At 35.5% G+C, this 22,872-nt stretch overlaps 1 protein-coding gene across 9 annotated transcripts in view; it reads left to right on the top strand.

The window, feature by feature from the left end:
* Window positions 1-22,872, top strand: part of UBR5 (ubiquitin protein ligase E3 component n-recognin 5) — a 154,453-nt gene that overhangs the window by 91,722 nt on the left and 39,859 nt on the right. For 8 of the 9 annotated variants that reach the window (XR_002523917.2, XR_002523918.2, XM_017962206.3 and 5 more), the window contains exons 15-34: window positions 1,132-1,241; window positions 2,062-2,174; window positions 3,498-3,641; window positions 3,738-3,849; window positions 4,095-4,249; window positions 4,499-4,696; window positions 11,117-11,327; window positions 12,244-12,370; window positions 16,265-16,416; window positions 16,876-16,971; window positions 17,452-17,575; window positions 17,937-18,034; window positions 18,817-18,965; window positions 19,435-19,526; window positions 20,675-20,821; window positions 20,925-21,043; window positions 21,126-21,252; window positions 21,345-21,474; window positions 22,339-22,499; window positions 22,610-22,849. Coding sequence is in view for 7 of the 9 variants with exons in the window: in XM_017962206.3 (XP_017817695.2) it covers window positions 1,132-1,241; window positions 2,062-2,174; window positions 3,498-3,641; window positions 3,738-3,849; window positions 4,095-4,249; window positions 4,499-4,696; window positions 11,117-11,327; window positions 12,244-12,370; window positions 16,265-16,416; window positions 16,876-16,971; window positions 17,452-17,575; window positions 17,937-18,034; window positions 18,817-18,965; window positions 19,435-19,526; window positions 20,675-20,821; window positions 20,925-21,043; window positions 21,126-21,252; window positions 21,345-21,474; window positions 22,339-22,499; window positions 22,610-22,849 (2,805 nt within the window). In the remaining 2 variants the exon portion in view is untranslated. The remainder of the gene's footprint in view (window positions 1-1,131; window positions 1,242-2,061; window positions 2,175-3,497; window positions 3,642-3,737; window positions 3,850-4,094; window positions 4,250-4,498; window positions 4,697-11,116; window positions 11,328-12,243; window positions 12,371-16,264; window positions 16,417-16,875; window positions 16,972-17,451; window positions 17,576-17,936; window positions 18,035-18,816; window positions 18,966-19,434; window positions 19,527-20,674; window positions 20,822-20,924; window positions 21,044-21,125; window positions 21,253-21,344; window positions 21,475-22,338; window positions 22,500-22,609; window positions 22,850-22,872) is intronic. The other variant, XM_021942552.2, reaches the window with a different exon arrangement.

Genomic DNA, 22,872 nt, shown 5'->3' with positions numbered 1-22,872 from the left:
AAAGAACATTTGAAATAATTTTGATGTGTACAAATATAAACAAGATTAGAATAGAACATGCTATTTAAAGCCTGTAATTTATGAAGTTTTTCAAGATCTTCCTTTAAGTCAGCCATTTCAAATATTAGCAAAAGAACTAAGTGAAATTAAATGTTAAGAACATAGTCTTTTTCATGTCAGTAGTACCCTTGTTTGCCAGTCATCGAAATGCATTCACTTTAAAGGTATGCTAGTGATTAGTCAGTATTGACTTCTCCCCACCATCGCAGCACTTGTGGAGCAGCCAGGAGTATTCGCTGTGTGCTTATCCAGATCACTCTTGTTAAGATCCCAGTGAAAATAATACCAGCTTTCTTTTGGATTGTTTCTAAACTCAGGTGAAATTTCTGATGAGAGTAATAGGAGACAAGAGGGTTAAGATGATGGTCCAGATTATAATAGGTATATAAATAACAAATTTGTGAGTAATCAGTGGCTTTTCTGATTAAAAACTGATTTCTACCCTTTAATGAATAAAAATATTTATGTTTGTACCATCTGTAGAATGCCGTTTAGTTGCTGTAGTTATTTTCTTAAACAGAGTATTAAATAACTCAAAGAAGGCCAGTTTTTTAATCCTGTCACCAGATCATTTAAGAATAAATTTTTATAAACCGTTGTGACTAGAGTTTCTTCTTTGAACTCTTAAGAAATTAATGGTCTAATGGGCTTTTTACTTACTTGCCTTTACCATTTTTTTTTTCCGGTTAAATTGCCATATCCAAATCTTAGCAGTGTTGCAGTGTGAAACTTACGTGCTCAAGAGGCTTTGATAAAGCTGTGTTGATAAATTAAGTGGAAATTTTGTTGTTATTTTTAGGTAAAGCTTATCTGAATCATTGTCTCAAGTTGTTGGTAGCTTTTATATTTTTCCTTCCCATATTAAACCACTATTTGAAAGTATGCATTGTGTACCTTTTATTCTTGAGTCTTAAAAATATACAGTAAAAAATTAGTATAAATACACAATTTAATAAAAATATTTTTAATATTCATTCTCTTATAAGAAAATACTTGTGGTGTCTTTAAAAAATACTAGTTTCCATTATTTCATTTATCTAATTATAAGGAAAATCTTATTTCTTATCTCAGGCCTGAAAGTAAGCAGGAGCCAGTGAAAACAGAAATGGGTCCTCCACCATCTCCAGCATCCACCTGTAGTGATGCGTCCTCAATTGCCAGCAGTGCATCAATGCCATATAGTAAGTTTTATTTGTTGTACACATTGGTCAAAATTGGTCTCATGCAGACAGCTGTGTTTAGTTTGTTTCTGATTTAAGGCAACTCATATCATTTTTTACATCTTTTTATATAATTTGTATCTCTATTACTTTGATTTTTTTTTTTGCATAACTTTCTTTGAATAGAAAGATGGTATTTACAGTGTTGACTATTTCTGTTGTTTTTCAGAATTAGAGTTTTAAAAAGATATGTGAAATTCATTATAGTAATAGAAGGAAATAATTGCCACTAGCTAGTCTGTCTACTCACTTTTGTTGAGACTCTTATTATTGTAAATTGGTTATGTCTTGGTCACAACTTTTGCTCAAAATTTGTAGAATTTATAAACTTACTACCACACTATGGATAGAATTTTTTCAAAAGTCCCTTAAAATAAATTTTATGATGTAATTGCTTTGCAATTTAGGAAATTAAAAGTTAGACTTTAGTAGTTATGCGATAATTTTCTTAAAACTATCTGGCAGATCTTCCTTTTTAAACTTTGGTTAGATAACCCTAATTTTGGGAGTACAAAATACATTTTATCCTATTTCTTTGCACTTGTTTATACTAGTGTTAATACAGTTAAACATTAATGGTTATTGTTGTTTTTCACTGTGAATTTATTTGAAGTACAGATTGATTAGAAAACTCCAATTCATAAAGCAGTAGCTTAGGAAATTTTTGAGAACCTTCACTTAGTATCCATTTAAAGATAATCTTTCTTATAAATTTAGATGAAATCTATAAAGTCTCTTTTACATTTTCTTTTTGGTACTTACCATTTTGTTGTTGTCTAAGAACGACGACGGTCAACCCCTGCACCAAAAGAAGAAGAAAAGGTGAATGAAGAGCAGTGGTCTCTTCGGGAAGTGGTTTTTGTGGAAGATGTCAAGAATGTTCCTGTTGGCAAGGTTTGTTCAAAATACCTAAGAATTAATTACTAACAGAACTATAATGATCTTGGTTATCCAGGGATTTGTGGTTCATATTTGAGTCCTTTCTTCAGGGCTGTTTTATTGATTAGCTTCAGTGGTATCTTTAGTTGCACCCGGCATCTGATGCAGATCTATCTTCTCAGTCCCTGACAAAGAGATTTTGCCTCTCCTTGAGCATTTGTGATGATCTGTTGCTTTTAGAAAAAAACCTATTATTTGGGAATAATTTTAGATTTGTAGAAAAGTTGCACAGAGATACATTACTTTTTGGTACAGCCCATTCTTTGGATCTGTTAGACAGTTCTAATTGAGATCATCTTCCCTGACATTTAAAATTCTTACATAGTACTGAAAAATCTTTTTACAAGTCACCTTCCACTTTTTCTCTTCACCCTGAAGAAAGTTTTGCCTTCTAAGAAATCATCAGTTTGAATGCCATTAATTTCACTCTTCTACTGATACATATTTAAAATGCACTTGCAGTTGTAGAATGTCTGTAAAGTAAAGGTTTTCAGGATTACTCAGTAGTTTCTGAAATGTGATAGTCTTTCATTTATACTTAAAGGAAAGAGCAGATATACCAGGTTCTGCAGCTTACAAAGGTCTTTCTCATATACTATTTCATTTGATTCTCAAAATAGACCTGTAGTTTATGGGTGGGTGTTTTCTTCTAAGAATAAGATACTGGCTTAAAATAAAAAGCATCAAGTAGCAGAAGCGGGACCCAAATTTGTCCTGGTTTCAAGTTCTGTGCTTGTCTTTCTGTGCATTGCTGACCCTATCCCTGTGCTGACTGTATTGTAGCCACTAGCTGTATATGTGGCTGTTTCAATTTGTTAAAATCAAATAACTTAAAAAAGTCAGCACCTTAGTCACATTAGCTTCATTTCAAGGGCTCAGTAGCCACTTACAGCTAATGGCTGCCACATTGGACACTGCCCGTGTAGAATGTTGCCATTTTCAAGAAAGTTCTGTCAGACAGAAAACTGCTTTAATGTAATTAAGAGGGGAGATGGGAGGATCCCATGGGCTATATACTTAAGTTTTTCAATTGATTGCTGAAAACATTCACAGACTGTAATCAGTGGCTGCGTGGGTCAGTTTTCTCTAGCAAATGAGCCTTGCATATAGATGTCAATAGCAAAACTTTGGTGAGTCTGTCTAGGTTAATTTTATAACTTGGTGATCGTTGAAGAAACATACAAAGAATTGGATTCCTTTAACGTTAAATTAGTTCAGTGAATAGAATTTGTATGTTGATTTTATTTTAATGTTCATTGAATTTGCCTATACTTCCAGGTGCTAAAAGTGGATGGTGCCTATGTTGCTGTAAAATTTCCAGGAACTTCCAGTAATACAAATTGTCAGAGCAGTTCTGGTCCAGATGCTGACCCTTCTTCTCTCCTGCAGGATTGTAGGTTACTTAGAATTGATGAATTGCAGGTAAGTGTAAAGAAGTCATTCAGCAAGTGAATATTGGAACTGACTCCTTGAGTTTATTATGGAGTTTGAAAGCAAAATTCCTTTTGTGTCATGCAGGTTGTCAAAACTGGTGGAACACCGAAGGTTCCCGACTGTTTCCAAAGGACTCCTAAAAAGCTTTGTATACCTGAAAAAACAGAAATATTAGCAGTGAATGTAGATTCCAAAGGTAAATTTTGTAACTTTTTCAGCTGGCATATTCTATATTCCATTAATACTTGTTCAGGAAATGGGAATATGATAAAATAATTCAGGGCATTGGCATTTTTTTGTTCCCTGTCTGTAACATTATGGAATGGCATGTATCTGTTTGAATTGACTTACAAGTGTGGCCAGAGAAGTTAAAGTATTGTAGATGTTATATTAGAGATAAGATATATAACAATTTTTCTTCTCATTTATGTGCTTCTGAAGGTGTTCATGCTGTTCTGAAGACTGGAAATTGGGTACGATACTGTATCTTTGATCTTGCTACAGGAAAAGCAGAACAGGAAAATAATTTTCCTACAAGCAGCATTGCTTTCCTTGGTCAGAATGAGAGGAATGTAGCCATTTTCACTGCTGGACAGGTAGAGGCTCATTTTTGCTTTTGAAAAGTGATAGGACAACAGTGGCATTTTTCTGAAGTTAGGGGGTCTGTCTGGCTCTGGTTAGCTTGTTAATAAATTATTCAAAAATTTAGAATATTTAACACATTTGAATACTAGGTTTCTTATTGTTATTACTAAAATCTAATTTGAAAACAAATATGCCTGTCGTAAAAATCAGATACATCTTTTGATTAGGAGTCAAACTTTACTGTTTTCCCATTATTATAGGAATCTCCCATTATTCTTCGAGATGGAAATGGTACTATCTATCCAATGGCCAAAGATTGCATGGGAGGAATAAGGGATCCCGATTGGCTGGATCTTCCACCTATTAGTAGTCTTGGAATGGGTGTGCATTCTTTAATAAATCTTCCTGCCAATTCAACAATCAAAAAGAAAGCTGCTATTATCATCATGGCCGTAGAGGTAATTTGAGTTTTGAAACTACTAGGCATTTTTATTCAGAAAACACCACTAAATAGTCTTGAATAGATCTTGCAACAATCTTAAATAGATCATTCATTGCCCCTTTCTTCCCTGAAAGAGCTAATAGTCTATTAAGACAACATAGACAAGTACATCAGTGATTATATGTAATTTAAGTGTTTGAGCAAGGTGTACACAATGTTGTAGGAGCACAAAGGGGAGAGATATAAATCATACTGTGACTGTACCAAAGACTTCCTTTAAGAAACGATACCTGGACAGATCAGATAGGCGTCCCCTAGACACAGGGATGGAGTTGGGAGGTATTATCCCAGGCACCAAGAGCAACCTTTGTGAATCTTAATTGGGAGAAAGTACTTTTTTTTGATATGACCAGAATTCTGGTAGGTATCCTATGGGTCAGTGAGTAGCAACTGAAAAGGCTGGAGAGAGGCACTAGGGTGTTTGTGTGCTCACCTAACATTACCTAAACTTTAGCCTGAAAGTGAGGAGGAGGAGGAGGATTATAAGCCATTGAATGACATGCTTTTGATTTTTTAAAAAAGATTAGCAGTGGCTGGTGGGTGTTTAGAGAGCAGTTGATAGAGATCAGGAGTTTAAAGATCAGATAAAAAGGTTAATGTAGGCTGTGCGTGGTGGCTCACGCCTGTAATCCCAGTACTTTGGGAGGCAGATGCGGGCAGATCACTGGAGGTCAGGAGTTTGAAGCCAGCCCGGCCAACATGGTGAAACCCTGTCTCTACTGAAAATACAAAAATTAGCTGGGCATGATGGCGCACGTCTGTAATCCCAGCTACTCAGGAGGCTGAGGCACAAGAATCACTTGAACCCTGGAGGCGGAGGTTGCAGTGAGCCAAGATCGCACCACTGCACTCCAGCCTGGGTAACAGAGCGTGACTGCATCTCAAAACAAAACAAAACAAAACAAAAGAAACACTAAAAAAAGAAAAAAGAAGTTAAGGCAATAATCCAGGTTAGAAACAAAGTAAACGTCAACTTTTGGAAACAAGGAAGGAGGGGATGGATTTAAGAGATCTTAAGGAACTAGAACCTACAAAGCTTGGTAACTGGATTTTAGCTGTAAATGGAAGAATTAATAAAGCTTCTGATTTGGACATGTTTGATGGTAGGGAGGAAATATAACAGGGGGGAACAAATGGGATAAGGGAAAAGGATGAATGTAGTTTTAAACATGTTGTCATTGAGTATTTGTTAGATGTGGAGACAGTGCATTAGAAGCTATTGGAGCAATTTCAGCCAAGATTGACCTGGTATCACTGAACATCTTAAAAGGATCACTTACGACGTGCTGAGAGTACTAGGGTGAATGTGAGTAAGTAGGAGTGCCAGTTAGGAGGGATATGATAATAATCCAGGTGGGAGATGATAGTGACTTAGCCCAGGGGATGGAGTTATGAGTGAAATGTGACTAGATTCTAAATACATTGTCTTGTGTTGCTTAATGACAGGGATACATTCTGAGAAACACATTGTTAGGTGATTTCATTGTTGTACAAACATCATATAGTGCACTTACATGAACCTAGATGGTATAGCCTATTGCTCCTAGGGTACAAACCTATATAGTTTATTTCTACACTGGATACTGTAGGCATTTGTAACACAGTGATAAGTATTTGTTTACATAAACATAGGAAAGGTATAGTAAAAATATGGTCTAAAGGATAAAAAAAAAAAAGGTGCACCTGATAGGGCATTTACCACAAATGAAGGTTAGAAGATTGAAAGTTGCTCTGGGTAAGTCAGTGAGTGAGTGGTAAGTGAATATGAAGGCTTATGTTACTACTGTACACTGCCGTAGACTTTATAAACACTGTACACTTAGGCTACACTAAATTTTTTTAAAACTGTTGATTTGTTTGTAATAATACACTTAAAACACATTGTACACAGTCAGGCACAGTGGATGGTACCTGTAATCCCAGCACTTTGGGAGGCCAAAGTGGGTGGATCACTTAGGCAAGGAGTTTGAGGCCAGCCTGGGCAACATAGCAAAACCCTGTCTCTATAAAAAATACAAAAATTATGCACACGTATGTTTATTGCGGCACTATTCACAATAGCAAAGACTTGGAATCAACCCAAATGTCCATCAGTGACAGACTGGATTAAGAAAATGTGGCACATATACACCATGGAATACTATGCAGCCATAAAAAAGGATGAGTTTGTGTCCTTTGTAGGGACATGGATGCAGCTGGAAACCATCATTCTTAGCAAACTATCGCAAGAACAGAAAACCAAACACCGCATGTTCTCACTCATAGGTGGGAACTGAACAATGAGATCACTTGGACTCGGGAAGGGGAACATCACACACCGGGGCCTATCACGGGGAGCGGGGAGCGGGGAGGGGGGAGGGATTGCATTGGGAGTTATACCTGATGTAAATGACGAGTTGATGGGTGCTGACGAGTTGATGGGTGCAGCACAGCAACATGCTACAAGTACACATATGTAACAAACCTGCACGTTATGCACATGTACCCTAGAACTCAAAGTATAATAATAATAATTTAAAAAAAAAAAAAAAAACCGGGCGTGGTTGTGCCTGTAATTTCAGCTACTTAAGAGGCTCAGGCACAAGAACGGCTTGAACCTGGTAGTTGGAGGTGGAGGTTGCAGTGAGCTGAGATCATGCCACTGCACTCCAGCCTGGGTGACAGAGTGAGACTGTCTTAAAACACACACACAGTGTAGCTATCTAAAATGTTTTCTTTCCTATATCCTTAAGGTTTTTGTTTGTTTTGTTTTTGTCAGAGTTTTATTTTCTTTTTTGAAAAAAAAAAAAAAACTTTTAGGCTTGGGAGTACGTGTGAGCTTTTACTGCAAGGTAAACTCATGTACAGGGTTTTTTGTACAGATTGTTACATCACCCAGGTATTAAGCACTTTTTCTATTTTTAAAATTTTTTATTGCCTTTTAAAAAAATGTACAATTTACAGTGCCTTCTTCTGTAATACCTCCTGAAGGACCTGCCTTAGGCTGTTTTAGTTAACTTTAAAAAAAAAAATAGAAGAAGTACACTCTAAAATAACCAAAGAAAGTATAGTAAATACTTTAGAAATCAGTGACCTAGTTTTTTTATCATTATCAAATGTTATACTGTACATAAATTGTATGTACTGTACTTTTATATGATTGGCAGTACAGTAGGTTTGTTTATGCCAGCATTGCCACAAACAGTATGATTTAACGACAGCTATGATGTCACTAGGCAATAGGAACTTTTCAGCTCCATTATAATCTTACAGTACCACAGTCATATATGTGGTCCATCATTGACCATAATGTTTTTATGAAGCACATAACTGTACTAGGTATCTTTTTAAGGCAGAACTAATGCATTTGCTAGTGGCTAAATGTAGGGTATCAAATAGACGAAGCAAGAGGGTTAATGATTTTGGAAGAATGAAGTTGTCATTGAGTTGAAGACTGTAGAGGTGAAGATTCAAGAGTTTGGTTTTAGACATGTGAAGTTTAAGATATCTCTTCCAATAGAGGAAGTGAATGTGAAGACATTGTAATAGATGTCTCTTCTGATAGAAGAAGTGAAGGTGAAGGTTCAAGAATTTGGTTTTAGACAGGTGAAATTTAAGTTGTCTATTAGAAGATTATCGATAGATTCCTGAACCAAGAGGAGATGGTGAGTAGAAAGTTAGATGTATACGTCTGACTAACAGAGGAAGGCTCAAGCTGGAGAAATTTACTTGGGAGTTTTTTTTTTAGAGAAATTATACTGAACAAGATCATAGAGGTTGTGAGGAGAAAAGGTCCAAGGACTGAGCCTTGAGAATAGTCTCAACATTTAAATGTCAGGGTGATAAAGGGAAACGAGCACAAGAGATCGAGAAGGAACATCCACAGGGCTGGAGGAAAGCTAGAATGAATTGTGTCCTGGAAGTCAAATGAAGAGCACGTGTCAATCAGGATGCTGGGACCAACTGTGTCAAATGATGCAGTAGGTCAGTGAAGTGAATACTGAGTATTGACTGTTGGATTTAGCTCCATCTAGGTCATTGTTGATAGCGGGGATGAAAGCATTGTTAGAGTGAACTTAGGAGAAAATGAGAGGTGAGGAGCTGAAGATAAATACAACTTTTTTGAGCAGTTTTTCTATAAAGGATGGAAATGGAGTTTAATATGGGGGCATATTCACCCTCCATTAGGTTGGAGGTGAACAGTACTTTTTAGAACTGCATCTAAAATAGAGACCCAGACTCATTCTTAGCTTAGGTTTGCTTGTAACCTATTGCACTAGTGGTTTCAAACTAAAGGAGGTGATGATACAGAGGTAGCTGTGGTCTGAACTTGATGTCTAGAAATAGCCTTCATATCATTTTAGAATTCTTGATGGGTTACCAATACTGAAAAACCACAGGATTTATATTTAAAATCTAGATTCTCAGTTGCTCTCAAAAGATAGAAGATCTGGTGAGATTGGGCCTTGTAATCTATATCCCAAAAACATTAGACTGGTCTTTACAATTCATTGCAGTTCTCACTACTTAGAGTTTGTTGCTCCAAGTGCTAGTGATGCCATTTAGTATACAACTTCTGTTATCTCTTTTACACACAGCCTCCTTCACTCATTTATATTACTTCAAGTGTAGCCATTTGATTCTGTGACCTCTTCACTTTGTCAGCATCTGACAGGTAGAGTCATCATCCCACAGGTAGGGATAAGGTGTGTCATCATTAGTCTTTATACCTCAGTGACTAGGGCCTACCACACAGTAGTCCCACAAGAAATTTTTTATCGAACTCACTCTGCCTTTTGCTATAAGAATAAGTGACAGATGTAACATACAATGATGCAGAGTAAACTTTTCTGCTTGTAACACAACTAAGTAGTATTGATACCCTCAGTGTGAGAGCCCATCTACAGTCTGGCAGGTTGGAGATGAGTTTCCTGTAGAGTAGTAGCTGCTTCTGACTAAATAATTGGCTATTGCATGAAACTAGTGTATATGACAGCAGTGTACCACAAAATATCTTGATTTTAGTTGCCCTTTGAAAGTACTGTGTTCTTTGTTTTCAGGGAGACTTTGTTTGACATTTTCTCTTAACATATTATGTATAAATTTCCCTATGTTTTGGAACGTTTAGTATTAAGCTCTTCGTGTACTGGAGCTTGCTATTGATGAGGTGACTTCAGAGCCATAGTTAGTTCCACAGTCAAAGTGGCCTATCTCACGTGTGGTTGTTAGTGAAAATAGTTGTTTAAGTGTGTTTTCCTGTGTGGACATCTATTCTCCACCCGCTCTCAAGTTGGGGAGAGGAGAGAGCTTATTTTGACAGTTTTCCAGAAGGTGACAAGTTGTTCAAATGCAGTTTTCTTTTTTCCTTTATACTCCCACATGCTCTTTTCCCACCTGCCTTTTTCTAGTTATAGTTAAAATGAATGACTTTATTTTATAAAACTAAAGCTTTATATTCAGTTCATTAAATATTCCACAACTACAGTTTTCCATTCTGAAAGAATGAACTTCTTGGTATGTTCATGCTATTTGTCAGAAAGCAAATGATATGTTCTATAAATACTTACCAATACCACTGTGTCTTTGTTAATTAAATTACACCTGTCATGATTCCTGCAGAATGGAAGGTTTTGGTTTTCATATAAACTTTAACAGCATAAGAGGGCTGGGTGTAGGTTGCACATGCCCAGCACTTTGGGAGGCTGAGGTGGGGCATCACTTGAGCCCAGGAGTTTGAGACCAGCCTGGGCAACATGGCAAAACTCTGCCTCCACAAAAAATAAGCCTGCTGTGGTGGTACATGCCAGCTACATGGGAGGCTGAGGTGGGAGGATTACTTGAGCCCAGGAGGTTGATGCTGTAGTGGGCTGTGTTCACATCACTGCACTGCAGCCTGGATGACAGAGTGAGACGCTGTCTGACACACACACAAAAGCCTAAGAAGGTGAGAGTAAGCCTGGAATAAAATTTATATCCTTTGCTTAATTGGCTATCATTATTAATAGGGTTCTAATTAGATAGTTATATAACATGAAGTAAAAACCAGGGATTGGCAGACTATGGCCCAAAGGCCAAATCCAGCCACTCCTATTAATTTATGCATTGTATGTGGCTGCTTTCCCGTTTCAGTTGCAGAGTTGAGTTAGTTGAGAAAGCTAAAAATATGTACTTGTCCTTAACATAAAGTTTATCCTCCCTTCTCTATTCCTGTCGATTGTATGTTCTGCTTAAAGTCTACCCTTAAGTTCTGTTTCTTTTGATAGGCCACCTGAAACTGTCTCTACTTATTTGCAAATCTGATTATATATTATTGTGTTGGCCATGAGAAATTTTTAATATATGTAATGTGCTACTCAAATTCATTGAGGTTTTTTCCCCCTAATTTGTCTGAGCACAGAAACAAACCTTAATGCAACACATTCTGCGCTGTGACTATGAGGCCTGTCGACAATATCTAATGAATCTTGAGCAAGCGGTTGTTTTAGAGCAGAATCTACAGATGCTACAGACATTCATCAGCCACAGATGTGATGGAAATCGAAATATTTTGCATGCTTGTGTATCAGTTTGCTTTCCAACCAGCAATAAAGAAACTAAAGAAGAAGAGGGTGAGATTAAGAACTATAGCAAGGTCTTTAAAGGGAGTTTTTAGGCAATTTTGAAAATGTAACAGTTGTTAAAGAAAAGCAAATCACTATAAAGATTTGTGTGTCCTTTTTTTTTTTTTTTTTACTTTCTCGGAAGGTAAAGATGGGTATGTAACAAAATTTTCCACTAGTGTGTTTTTATTGTCTTTAATACTATATGATATATACAAACTGGATATATAATACTAAATGAACTTTACTGATTTTATAATTGCAGATGACATTTATTACATGAGAATTATTTAGCAAGTTAAGCCAAGTTACATTGAGGCAACTTTTATCTAAATTTTTAGAATATAGAGGAGAAAAATCACTTAGTGAGGTGTTTTTTTGGAAGGTAAATAAGCTTTTTTTTTTTTTTGACATAAACTTTTTAATTGGCTAAATGAAGGCAGAAATTGAGAACAGTGTAAATATGTAATTCATAATTTTTTTTTTTTAATTTTAAATTTGCTGATGATATTCTGGTAGCTACATTTTTGAATAGTGGTTTGCAGGTTTCTGACCTTTCTATCATTATCATTGAATCAGTAAGTATTATACATAATACATAAACTAAGACTGAAATACTGGTAAGTAGGTCTTTTTCTATTTTAATTGTGAAAGCTAAATTTCAGTCTTCTTATTAATGACCTTATTTTTTCCCTTCGTGGATTGAGAAGTAAGGCGGAATAAGGAAATAAATCACATATGAAAGATCTTATAGTTCAATCTGTCTTAAGTGTTAGTTGCTCTAAGGAGGAAAAATTGAACAATTGGTTATCTAATATGTGAATTAGAGTACTAAATATATAGAAATTAGTGTTTAGTGGACTGTACATACTCAGTGTATTAGTTTTAAAACTTAAATTGATCTTAATTTTTTCTCATTTTTCAGAAGCGGAGCGTTCTGAAAGAAATACATTTGCAGAAAGGCTTTCTGCTGTTGAGGCCATTGCAAATGCAATATCAGTTGTCTCAAGTAATGGCCCAGGTAATCGGGCTGGATCGTCAAGTAGCCGAAGGTAATGTGATTTTTACCAGGAAACTTTAATTGGAGGAAAAAACCAAGTACAGAGAGCAGTGTATCTCTTACCTGTCGTGTACATGAATTGGTGGGTCCTTTTTTGTTTCATTTTTGTTCCTCCCAATAACACCCTGGGAAAAATAATCTAACAAATTAAAGTTTAAGGTAGAGCTGGGACACTTAATAAATTTGAGATAATTTAGACAAGTAGTTTAAATTTGTTTCTTTTAATTTGTTCTAAATTCATCATCTTGCTTCCTAGGAAGTTACTGTCTTATTTGAAGAACAAGTAGTATAATAATTGAAGGAACCTTAATCTTTTCAGATTGCTTATTTAGGTCAGTTTCTCAGATATCTTGATCTGGGAAAAAAATGAAAGGCTGATGTATATTATGGATGTTTGATGTTTAAATTTTCAGGCTGAGTTTTGGGATGGACAAACTTTTATAACACATTAAATATTGCTAGGTATTTGACTAGATAATGAATATAAAGAATTCAGGATATAGTTTTCTTTCTGTAGGAAAAAAATTTATTGTCTGCTTGACAAGATCATTAATGGAAGCACTGCTTACTATGTGCTAATGTGGTAGGTTGCAAAGTCTGCTTAAAATGAAGATTCTCCTTGCCTATTTTCTGTTTCGTAGTTAACTATTCCTTTAAAAATGTGTATTCTTAAATTGGCAACAGGAAGGCTACCAAGTTGATCCAAGTTGATACTTTCCCAGGTTCAAAAACATCCTGAAGTGAGATTTATCAAAAAGTATTCGTGGGTGACCAAATTATAATTGAAACAGTGCAAAAGCGTTATATAGACTAAACAAAATGGAAATTATCACCAGTTTATTTATTCAGGACTATATTAGGCAGACAAAGTGTTTGGTCTAAAGTGGGAAGCAACTTAAATTCTTCATGAAGAAATTAGTGTCTGAATTATTTCAGGTATTTCATTTCCTCAGGGAAATTACAGGTGCAAATCAAGTTGGACTCTGATATGGTTGGTCCAATGCCAGTGCTGCCATCTTTTTTTCATGTCAGGATTATTTTGAAGGCAAAGACTAAAAGGAGCTTCAAGAGTGGGTGATGTGTTGCTCACAGAAATAATTTGCAGAGTAAGCTCCTTTGAGGAATTTGCCGAAGATTTCACTGCAGTGCTCTTAACCAGTTCAAACTCAGGGCTGCTGGTTGAACAGATGAAAGCACAGGAGTCTTATTATCCACGCCGGGCAGTAGGAAGTCCACAGACTGCTTCATTGAAGTGAAACCCTCCTCTAGCCTCCAATGGATTTTCTAGGCGATGCCCCTTGATGAGTATGCAGGCTGGGATTCATGAGCTGTAAGCTCAAAACTGATGCAATTTCAATATTGAATGGAATACTGTTAAATGCCTTCAGATGATGATTTGACTCAGAAGTTTTATTATGTGACTCAATAGTTCCTGAGTACAAAGGGCAGATTTAGTGGAAAGCTTGATTGATGCATCTGATTGCAGGTGTATGTACTCTAGAGATTGTTAATCTGGAAGACACATGACCTTCGCTTTTTTGTCACAGTGTTATGTTTGAACATGACTGGATTCTAAGGCTTCTGTAGCATGGATATAACGTGCTTACAAAGAGGAAATTACATCATCCTTGAATTCTTCCATATTGTCAGAAAATACGATGACTCCAGGCAAGCCTATACGAAGAAATGTCAAAACTCTGAATCTTAGCAGCCAAGGTGGTATCTCCTCAGTATTGTCCTCAGCCACTGAGGATACAGGTGAATCTTCATGAATTGTGTACAACATCTTGAAGAATAATTTTCTTTTTTTGTTTTTTGTTTTTTGTTTTTTAAGAATCTATATGAGGAGCTGGGCATTGTACTTAAAAATGTTCCCAAGACCTAATGAAGAAAAGAGGTTAAGGACAATTTTAAAAATGACAAGGAATGACCCCCTCATTTAATATTGAATTGACTACATCACAGCAACAAAGTTGGGAGTTTGCAAGTTCAAGATGAGACTATGGTCTCAATTTATCTTCATTTATTCTTAATCTGCTTTAAGCTAGAAGTTGGAGAATAGCCCACATGTTTTTTGTTTGGCCTGCGCAATGTTAAATTTTTTTTTTCCTTTAATTTGAATGCCTTTAGATAAGCATGTGTGCCTCTAGCTTGTCACTACCCCTATTTCTTACACCTGACTGCCCTTATTTTACCTTTCTGACCCATTAGCCATTGAGTTTATGACTCTGGTGTAAGCATTCTTGAAAAGGCCAAAACATGCATTTATTTTCAGGTTATTTGTAGTGTCTCCCAATTATTGCTGATTTTTTTTTTCTTTGTGCTTTGAGCAAGACACATTAGGATACCAGGTGTCTGTTGAGCTTAATTAAAATTGTATAGGAGCATCACAGTGTGAACAGTCACCATGGTGTGTGCTGTTACTGGTAAGGAGTCTTCCTTTTCCTCTCGGTGATGTCTTTGGACAGGGAAGTGACCTGGACTGAAACAGTCACTGTGCCATGCTCCCATCCACATTATAAAAACTCTTAAACTCCAGTTTCTAAATTGGAAAAAAGAAGATATTGATACTATAAAAGAATTAACTATAGTTATTTTTTAATAGTGAATACTATAATGGCAAATATATTATTTGAGACAGTAACATTTACATTGCAGAATCTTCTAGAGTGTTTTTATTCCAAAAAAAGTCATAAATAAGTCTTATAAAATAGATATGTTCCTGAACATAGCCTCTAAAAGTAATTTTTGTGAATGCCTTTTTAAAAAAAGTTCCTTATAAAATTAAAAATGTATTGATATGGAAAAACACATTTATCCTCAGTTAAATAACAATTGCAATTAGAGATTTAAACATTAATAAAACTTGAAATTATTTCTAGATGTATTATGCGTATCTAGTAAGGTGTTAGGTCTTTCACATGAGAATGTCATGTCTGAGATTAATTCTACATGGGAGAATGAAGTCCCTTATGTGTTGTCTGGCCCTCAACATGAAATTTTTACTCTTTATCCATTTACAAGCTCTAAAATTGTGACTGAGTGAAGGGATTTGCCTTTTGTGCTCTCTCTTAAATCATTGTTAGTTCTAAATGTATTAATTTTGTAGCCGTTGTAAGGTTTTATTCAAAGGTAAAGTATAGATTTTCATACAGGTAGTTCCCACTTCCCCTAACGAGTTCTGTGTTTGTGATTATTTCTTTTTCTTTTTAGTAATGTGTACACCTGTACAGTATTTTTTTTTTTTATAGCAGGAGGAAAAAAAATCATGCCCACACATTAATCTAACAACACATTTTATAAACTCTAGTTTCATTCATTTATTTCTTTGGGATGCAAGTTATACTGTTAAAAATTCTTTTTTTGTGTGTAAAAATCTAAATTGGTGTTTGTTTTAAAACTACTCATTGCGTGGATATTAGTTCAGTTGCTTTTGAGATTATAAAAGGGATTTAGTGTTGAACAATACTGGTTTTGTGCTAATCAGTATGATTGCTGATGTCTACTATTAAACTTAATTATTACTGATTATAAATGGGGGATAGAAACTTTTCGTTTTAATGTTTAGCTGTTCTTTTATCTGAACTGTATGAAAGATTATTTCTAATCTTACTTCACCGCAGCTTTCGTTCCCTGTGCTTAAGTTTGTGTGGGAGCTTAAGATAGTGACTTTAGTGCTGAACGGTGTACTAGGAGCCCCCAGTTTTATTTCTATCCCTCTCTGACTTATTCTGTGATTCCAGAATTGGCATTTGTACTTCACTTCCCTTGCCTGGAGTGCTTGCTTGTAGGACATACTTTCATCTTCTCAGATGAGAAGTTCTGTACACCATTTCATTATGTGTAGATATGGTAGTGAGCTCTGATTTTGTTCATGTTCTTTTAGTTTGAGATTACGGGAAATGATGAGACGTTCGTTGAGAGCAGCTGGTTTGGGTAGACATGAAGCTGGAGCTTCATCCAGTGACCACCAGGATCCAGTTTCACCCCCCATAGCTCCCCCTAGTTGGGTTCCTGACCCTCCTGCGATGGATCCTGGTAAGAGCTGTTATTTAATTTCATTTAGTGTTTAACAAAAAGAGCAGGTCATGAAAGGAAATAATTTTAACATTTTAAAGGGATATGTAGAAATTTGAGAGATTTCAAAGTAGTATGATGAATATTATAACTAGTTTAGCTATAAAAATTAGATTTAAGGTATTTATATTTTAAAAATTAAAATTCCAGAACTCTTGTCAGGTGTTCCACTTTTACTGAAATATTTATTTCTGTACCGGTAAGAAGCTCAATAATCCCTTTATTAGTAATTTATCAAGATAAGTCAATAGATTTGCCTAGTGGATTCCTTCTCTTATAGTTTGGAAAAGAAGTTTCCACTTAAACTCTATCCTGTTTGACCTTTGGCTTGCAGAGAAAAGCCTTAAGGCCAGTTAAGAGAACATGTTAGGAATATGTTGCCTATAATGATATACATCCTACTGTTCTGTTTACTGAAAGATGGTGACATTGATTTTATCCTGGCCCCCGCTGTGGGATCTCTTACCACAGCAGCGACCGGTACTGGTCAAGGACCAAGCACCTCCACTATTCCAGGTAAGAATCTGTACTCTTTGTCTGCCTAGTCATCTGGAAGAAAAAAGGACACAGTTTGGATATAGGGTTCTACAGATCTACACTTTATTTCACAGAGACTTTTCTTTGCTTGAAAAACATCTAATTCTCTGAATTACCTTCCATCTGTCAGTGCAAATATGTGGTGTCTATGTACATACACTTAGAAATCAGACGAGATTTGTAAAATGTTGTTCATAGGTTTAAATTCTTTGTGATGAAGTTAATTTATTACTGATACTAGAGTATTGTTCTGGTGGCTTATATGCCTGATATATTATTCCAGGATATTCTTTAAAAAAAATTGTAACTGCTCCTTGCAGAGCAGGGCTAGCTACCCCATAGGCAGTGTGCCCTATTATCTATGTGCTTATGTACCCCATAGGCAGAGTAGCCCAGAATATTCCTTTACTGTGTCTTCTTCATTCTTGTTTTGTACCAAATGGATCTGCTTAATTACAGGTCCTTCCACAGAGCCATCTGTAGTAGAATCCAAGGATCGAAAGGCGAATGCTCATTTTATATTAAAATTGTTATGTGACAGTGTGGTTCTCCAGCCCTATCTACGAGAACTTCTTTCTGCCAAGTAAGAGGTTTTGATACAGTTTTCATATGAAGATTTAGCTTAGCTTAGCTTTTACTATTAAAGTTTATCTTCTGACACTATATGGACAACAGTTATGTAAATTTAAAACAATTTATCAAAATCCAGCACGATACTCCCTCTACTACTAAGCTCTGTTGAGTGAAAGAGACCGTCTCAATATCATGTAGTGTACACTAAATGAATACAAACTGGCTTTTATGTTTAGCTTGATTGAGTTGTATATTTATATGTGAAAGACTAAAACAAAATTTAGGTTTTTGTTTTATCATGAACATTTATTTTATCAGGAAGGAAAATAAGTAGTAATTAATATTTTTACATATAATTTTTCTTATTTTAGGGATGCAAGAGGGATGACCCCATTTATGTCAGCTGTAAGTGGCCGAGCTTATCCTGCTGCAATTACCATCTTGGAAACTGCTCAGAAAATTGCAAAAGGTAATTTATTTCAGATCCTAAATGAGTTACATATTTTTCGGTTTGGATAGATTCTCTTCTGTACACATATTATAATTATTCAGACTGAATTTCCATATATGTAAATGATACAATTGGTTGGAAACGATCAAGATTTGTGTGTGTGTGTGAAATTCATGTGTTATTCTTTCTTGAAGTGTACTGTATCTTCCAACTTTCCATCAAAATACAACTAATATAAATTTATTGATTTAAAAATACTCCATAATGAACAGTGTAAAATCTTTGGAAAATAAGATGGGTTACTCATAGAACCTCTTGGTAGTTAATTGGTGTTAAGTGATATAACTTTACAGAATAATAGACAAATGTCTTGTTATTTCTGACTTAGAATTCCTACTAAATAGAAAGCATTAAGGAATATCAATTCTTACCTTCCAGCCTTTGAAAGATTAAAGTAGTTATCTTTTTAAAATACTGATAGTTTATGAGATGGTCTATAATTTGCTAAATAGAGCCGGGACTTGAGTCTTAACCGCCTGAAACAGAGCTAAGGATTCAGATGGCTGATGTATAGTGTGTTTATTTATGGGCGTCGTATGTGGGTATGATATAATTATGCTTTACATTGTTCCAGAGTTGGTTAGATTTCTTTGCATGTCATCTTTGTATATCACTTTTTAAAATTGATATATAATTTCTGGTTTATACTGTGTGTATGCTAAGGCCTTCCATTTGAAGACATTGGATGGCTAATTAAGTCCTTTGCTGCAAGATGAACTGATGTGTTCTTGCTTTTTTAGCTGAAGTATCCTCAAGTGAAAAAGAGGAAGATGTATTCATGGGAATGGTTTGCCCATCAGGTACCAACCCTGATGACTCTCCTTTATATGTCTTATGTTGTAATGACACTTGCAGTTTTACATGGACTGGAGCAGAGCACATTAACCAGGTAAGTTATTTTTACATTTTCCTGTGTTAATCATATCTTTGTGTCTTTTTTCCCTATGACTATCACTAGACTTACAGTTTTCAGCTTTGGAATTGTTAAGTCTGATATGAAGAAAGTTGATTTAATTCCTAAGTAAATGAGGCAGAAGAGCTGATTGCTCAGTTAAATATGGCATACCATGAAAAGTGGAAATTTTCACTGGGTAGTATAATCTGATCTGCAAATCTTGATACAGATTTTATAACTACAGTGCCTTTTTGGGGATGATACAAATTATTTTTTTCAACTGGTAATATTTCTATTTGTATATTATAAACTGTGTATTTGCTGTAGCCCTTTATAAGTCCTAGTTTTCCAAAGCACAATAATTTTGAGATTGAATTGTTTTAGAAAATACCAGAAATGATAATTATGATGAGATATACGCATACTTATAATTATTCCTTTAAAAGTACACTCTTAATTTTAGGATATTTTTGAGTGTCGAACTTGTGGCTTGCTGGAGTCACTTTGTTGTTGTACGGAATGTGCAAGGGTTTGTCATAAAGGTCATGATTGCAAGTGAGTACAATTCTAGTTTTCTTTAGTTTAATATTATAAACTGTTTAGATTTATATTGCTGTATGGAAATAATCGATAGTCATGTTTTAATTTAGAAAGCATGAGGTTATGTTTCTCTTATTTAAGTCAGTTTATGTATAATAATGTGATTCTTGATTTAAACTATACTGTGAAATGTTTGGTTTCTTTGCTAGTGGTAACATTGCCCTCCTTAAATAAAAGTAGGTGATTATACATTGTAACTAGGATCAGATTAGTATTTTGAGAAATATATCTACAGAATGTTCCCGAGTGTATTATGCAGCAGAGGTCTCAGGTGCCCTGTAGTAGGGTATACTAGGAGAAAATTGCCATAGGCCTGGAAGGAATCATGGTGAATGTTTGGACTGTGTCTTACTTAAACTAAATGCAACAATCTTTCATTCAGCAACAGTTACCACAACTAGTTTTGTTGGTTTTCACAGACCTGAGAAGCAATGAAATACCTAGCACTAACATCTGTGGTGTTTTAGGATTATGGATAGGGACTTCAGTATAAATGGCTACAAATGTTATAATAGAGAATTGGACTGTAAAAACCATCTACTATACCATTAAGTAATTGTATAGGACAAGTGAAAAATTTTAATAGATATTGCATTGCTTATTTATAATTTTTGTTAAAAGAATTCTGGTTGGTATTTTTGTCTTCCTTATTTTAAGCACCTAAAAGTGTGATAATCTGTTGTTATTGATTGTTTGCCAAGGGTACTAGATGCCAGGGTGGTGGTGGTGAATAGTCCTGACAGTGTTCCCAATCCTATCAGAGGCCACAAGCAAGAAATATCTGCCCATAGAGTTATAGGGTTCATTAGGTCATATGGGAGGACCACTTGAACTGGACTGGAGCGGTGGGGAATTAGGGAAGAAATTCCAAAAGTGGCTATACCTTAGAGTACCTCTTCTCATAGGAATTCTGTGTTGGTTTATAGATGTCATTACTACCAAGTAATCCTTTTGTTATATAAGCTTTGACAGTTATACTTTGCATTTAGGAATTAACAAGGGCTCTCTCTGGTTTCAGTGAGTTATACCTTCATAATGTCAACATAAACCTTTGTATGTTTAAAAACTTTCAGTTTTTGTACTTGTGTATAAATTCTCTATAGACTCAAACGGACGTCACCAACAGCCTACTGTGATTGTTGGGAGAAATGTAAATGTAAAACTCTTATTGCTGGACAGAAATCGGCTCGTCTTGATCTACTTTATCGCCTGCTCACTGCTACTAATCTGGTTACTCTGCCAAACAGCAGGCAAGTAGGATTTTTAGGACTTACAGTAAGTTAAATCAGAAGAGCGCAGCATACCTGAGTAGCTTTTCGGCCTCCCTTCTCACGACAACATTCTATTTTGCAGGGGAGAGCATCTCTTACTGTTCTTAGTACAGACAGTCGCAAGGCAGACGGTGGAGCATTGCCAGTACAGACCACCTCGAATCAGGGAAGATCGTAACCGAAAAACAGCCAGTCCTGAAGGTGAGTAAATTAGACATTTATGACACTTGTGGGAAGCAATATGTTTTATTTTTGTTTTGGTCATATTTCTTTTTCATTTTAGATTCAGATATGCCTGATCATGATTTAGAGCCTCCAAGATTTGCCCAGCTTGCATTGGAGCGTGTTCTTCAGGACTGGAATGCCTTGAAATCTATGATTATGTTTGGGTCGCAGGAGAATAAAGACCCGTACGTATTCATTAAAACCTTTTTAGCTTTATGTATTTCCTACATTAGTGTAGACCTTTTACAGTTCATTCTGTTTTTCCTTCCTCCTCAAGTCTTAGTGCCAGCAGTAGAATAGGCCATCTTTTGCCAGAGGAGCAAGTATACCTCAATCAGCAAAGTGGCACAATTCGACTGGACTGTTTCACTCATTGCCTTATAGTTAAGTGTACAGCAGATATTTTGGTAAGTTCTTTGAATATGTATTGCAAGTACCTGAAAAGTATGCTTTTAAAGTACTCTTCTTTGCTGTGAAACTAGGAAAGAATTTAAACCTCAAGATCCAGTGCTAATGAGGTTATGGTAATAACACACTCAGATAGGGATGGGGTGGGATTGCATCTCTTCTTCTCTCTGGAAAGCCATAAAACTATCAGTGCCCTCAGAACCTGTCATAAAGAAATTTATGATATGAGAAAAATAAAGGCATGTCACAGAATAATGTAAAATTTAAAAACAGAAAAATACTTTTATCAGCCCAATAATAGTGTAATCTTGAATCAAATTATAACCTGACCACTTACTGGAATGTGATGCAGTAATTTAAAAATAAATCTTATTGTAAATAACATTAAAAACAACAACCAAACTATGAAAATTGGGTGTTTTCTGTAGCTAATATTTATACAAGAAACTACACACAGAAAAGAGACTAGAAAGTAACAGAGGTTCCGTGAGGGAGAGATGGGATTATGAATTTATTCATTTCAACAGTTGAGTCTGCCTTGCTGTTTTGGAAAGTGCCCCAGACTGAGTTAAACATATTCTTCCTCTGATTTGATATATTTGGTATTGTTCTTCTAAATATTAGTTGATATACTGAGGACTGTGGGACAAAAAATAAGAAATCATACATTTAGGAATCACTATATGTCAAGCACATTGGCAGGTATATTTCATAAATTGACCTTATAAATGTTTTGGTTAAATTTGTTTTGAGGTTTTATGAAATGTTAATGCTTAAAAAACGTTAGAACTTATAACTTTATGAATGTCTAAACATCGTATGAAATATCTTAACATTAATAGAGTGAATATAATTTTGTAAAGCTTTTAGATACTCTACTAGGTACACTAGTGAAAGAACTCCAAAACAAATACACACCTGGACGTAGAGAAGAAGCTATTGCTGTGACAATGAGGTTTCTACGTTCAGTGGCAAGAGTTTTTGTCATTCTGAGTGTGGAAATGGCTTCATCCAAAAAGAAAAAGTAAGGCATCCTTTTTGATTTTGGCTTGGATACCATTTTCACACTGTTTTTGTGATAGTGATTTATGTATATGAAGAGATAGGTTGCTTATATTTCTCTTTTTGTTCTAGCAACTTTATTCCACAGCCAATTGGAAAATGCAAGCGTGTATTCCAAGCATTGCTACCTTATGCTGTGGAAGAATTGTGCAACGTAGCAGAGTCACTGATTGTTCCTGTCAGAATGGGGATTGCTCGTCCAACTGCACCATTTACCCTGGCTAGTACTAGCATAGATGCCATGCAGGGCAGTGAAGAATTATTTTCAGTGGAACCACTACCACCACGACCGTCATCTGATCAGTCTAGCAGGTAAAATTGCTACCAGGTAACAG

Source organism: Papio anubis, chromosome 8 (genome assembly GCF_008728515.1).
Source record: "Papio anubis isolate 15944 chromosome 8, Panubis1.0, whole genome shotgun sequence".
Lineage (NCBI taxonomy): Eukaryota > Metazoa > Chordata > Mammalia > Primates > Cercopithecidae > Papio > Papio anubis.
The sequence above is the reverse complement of the archived record's forward strand: the minus strand, read 5'-3'. Positions and strand labels throughout refer to the sequence as shown.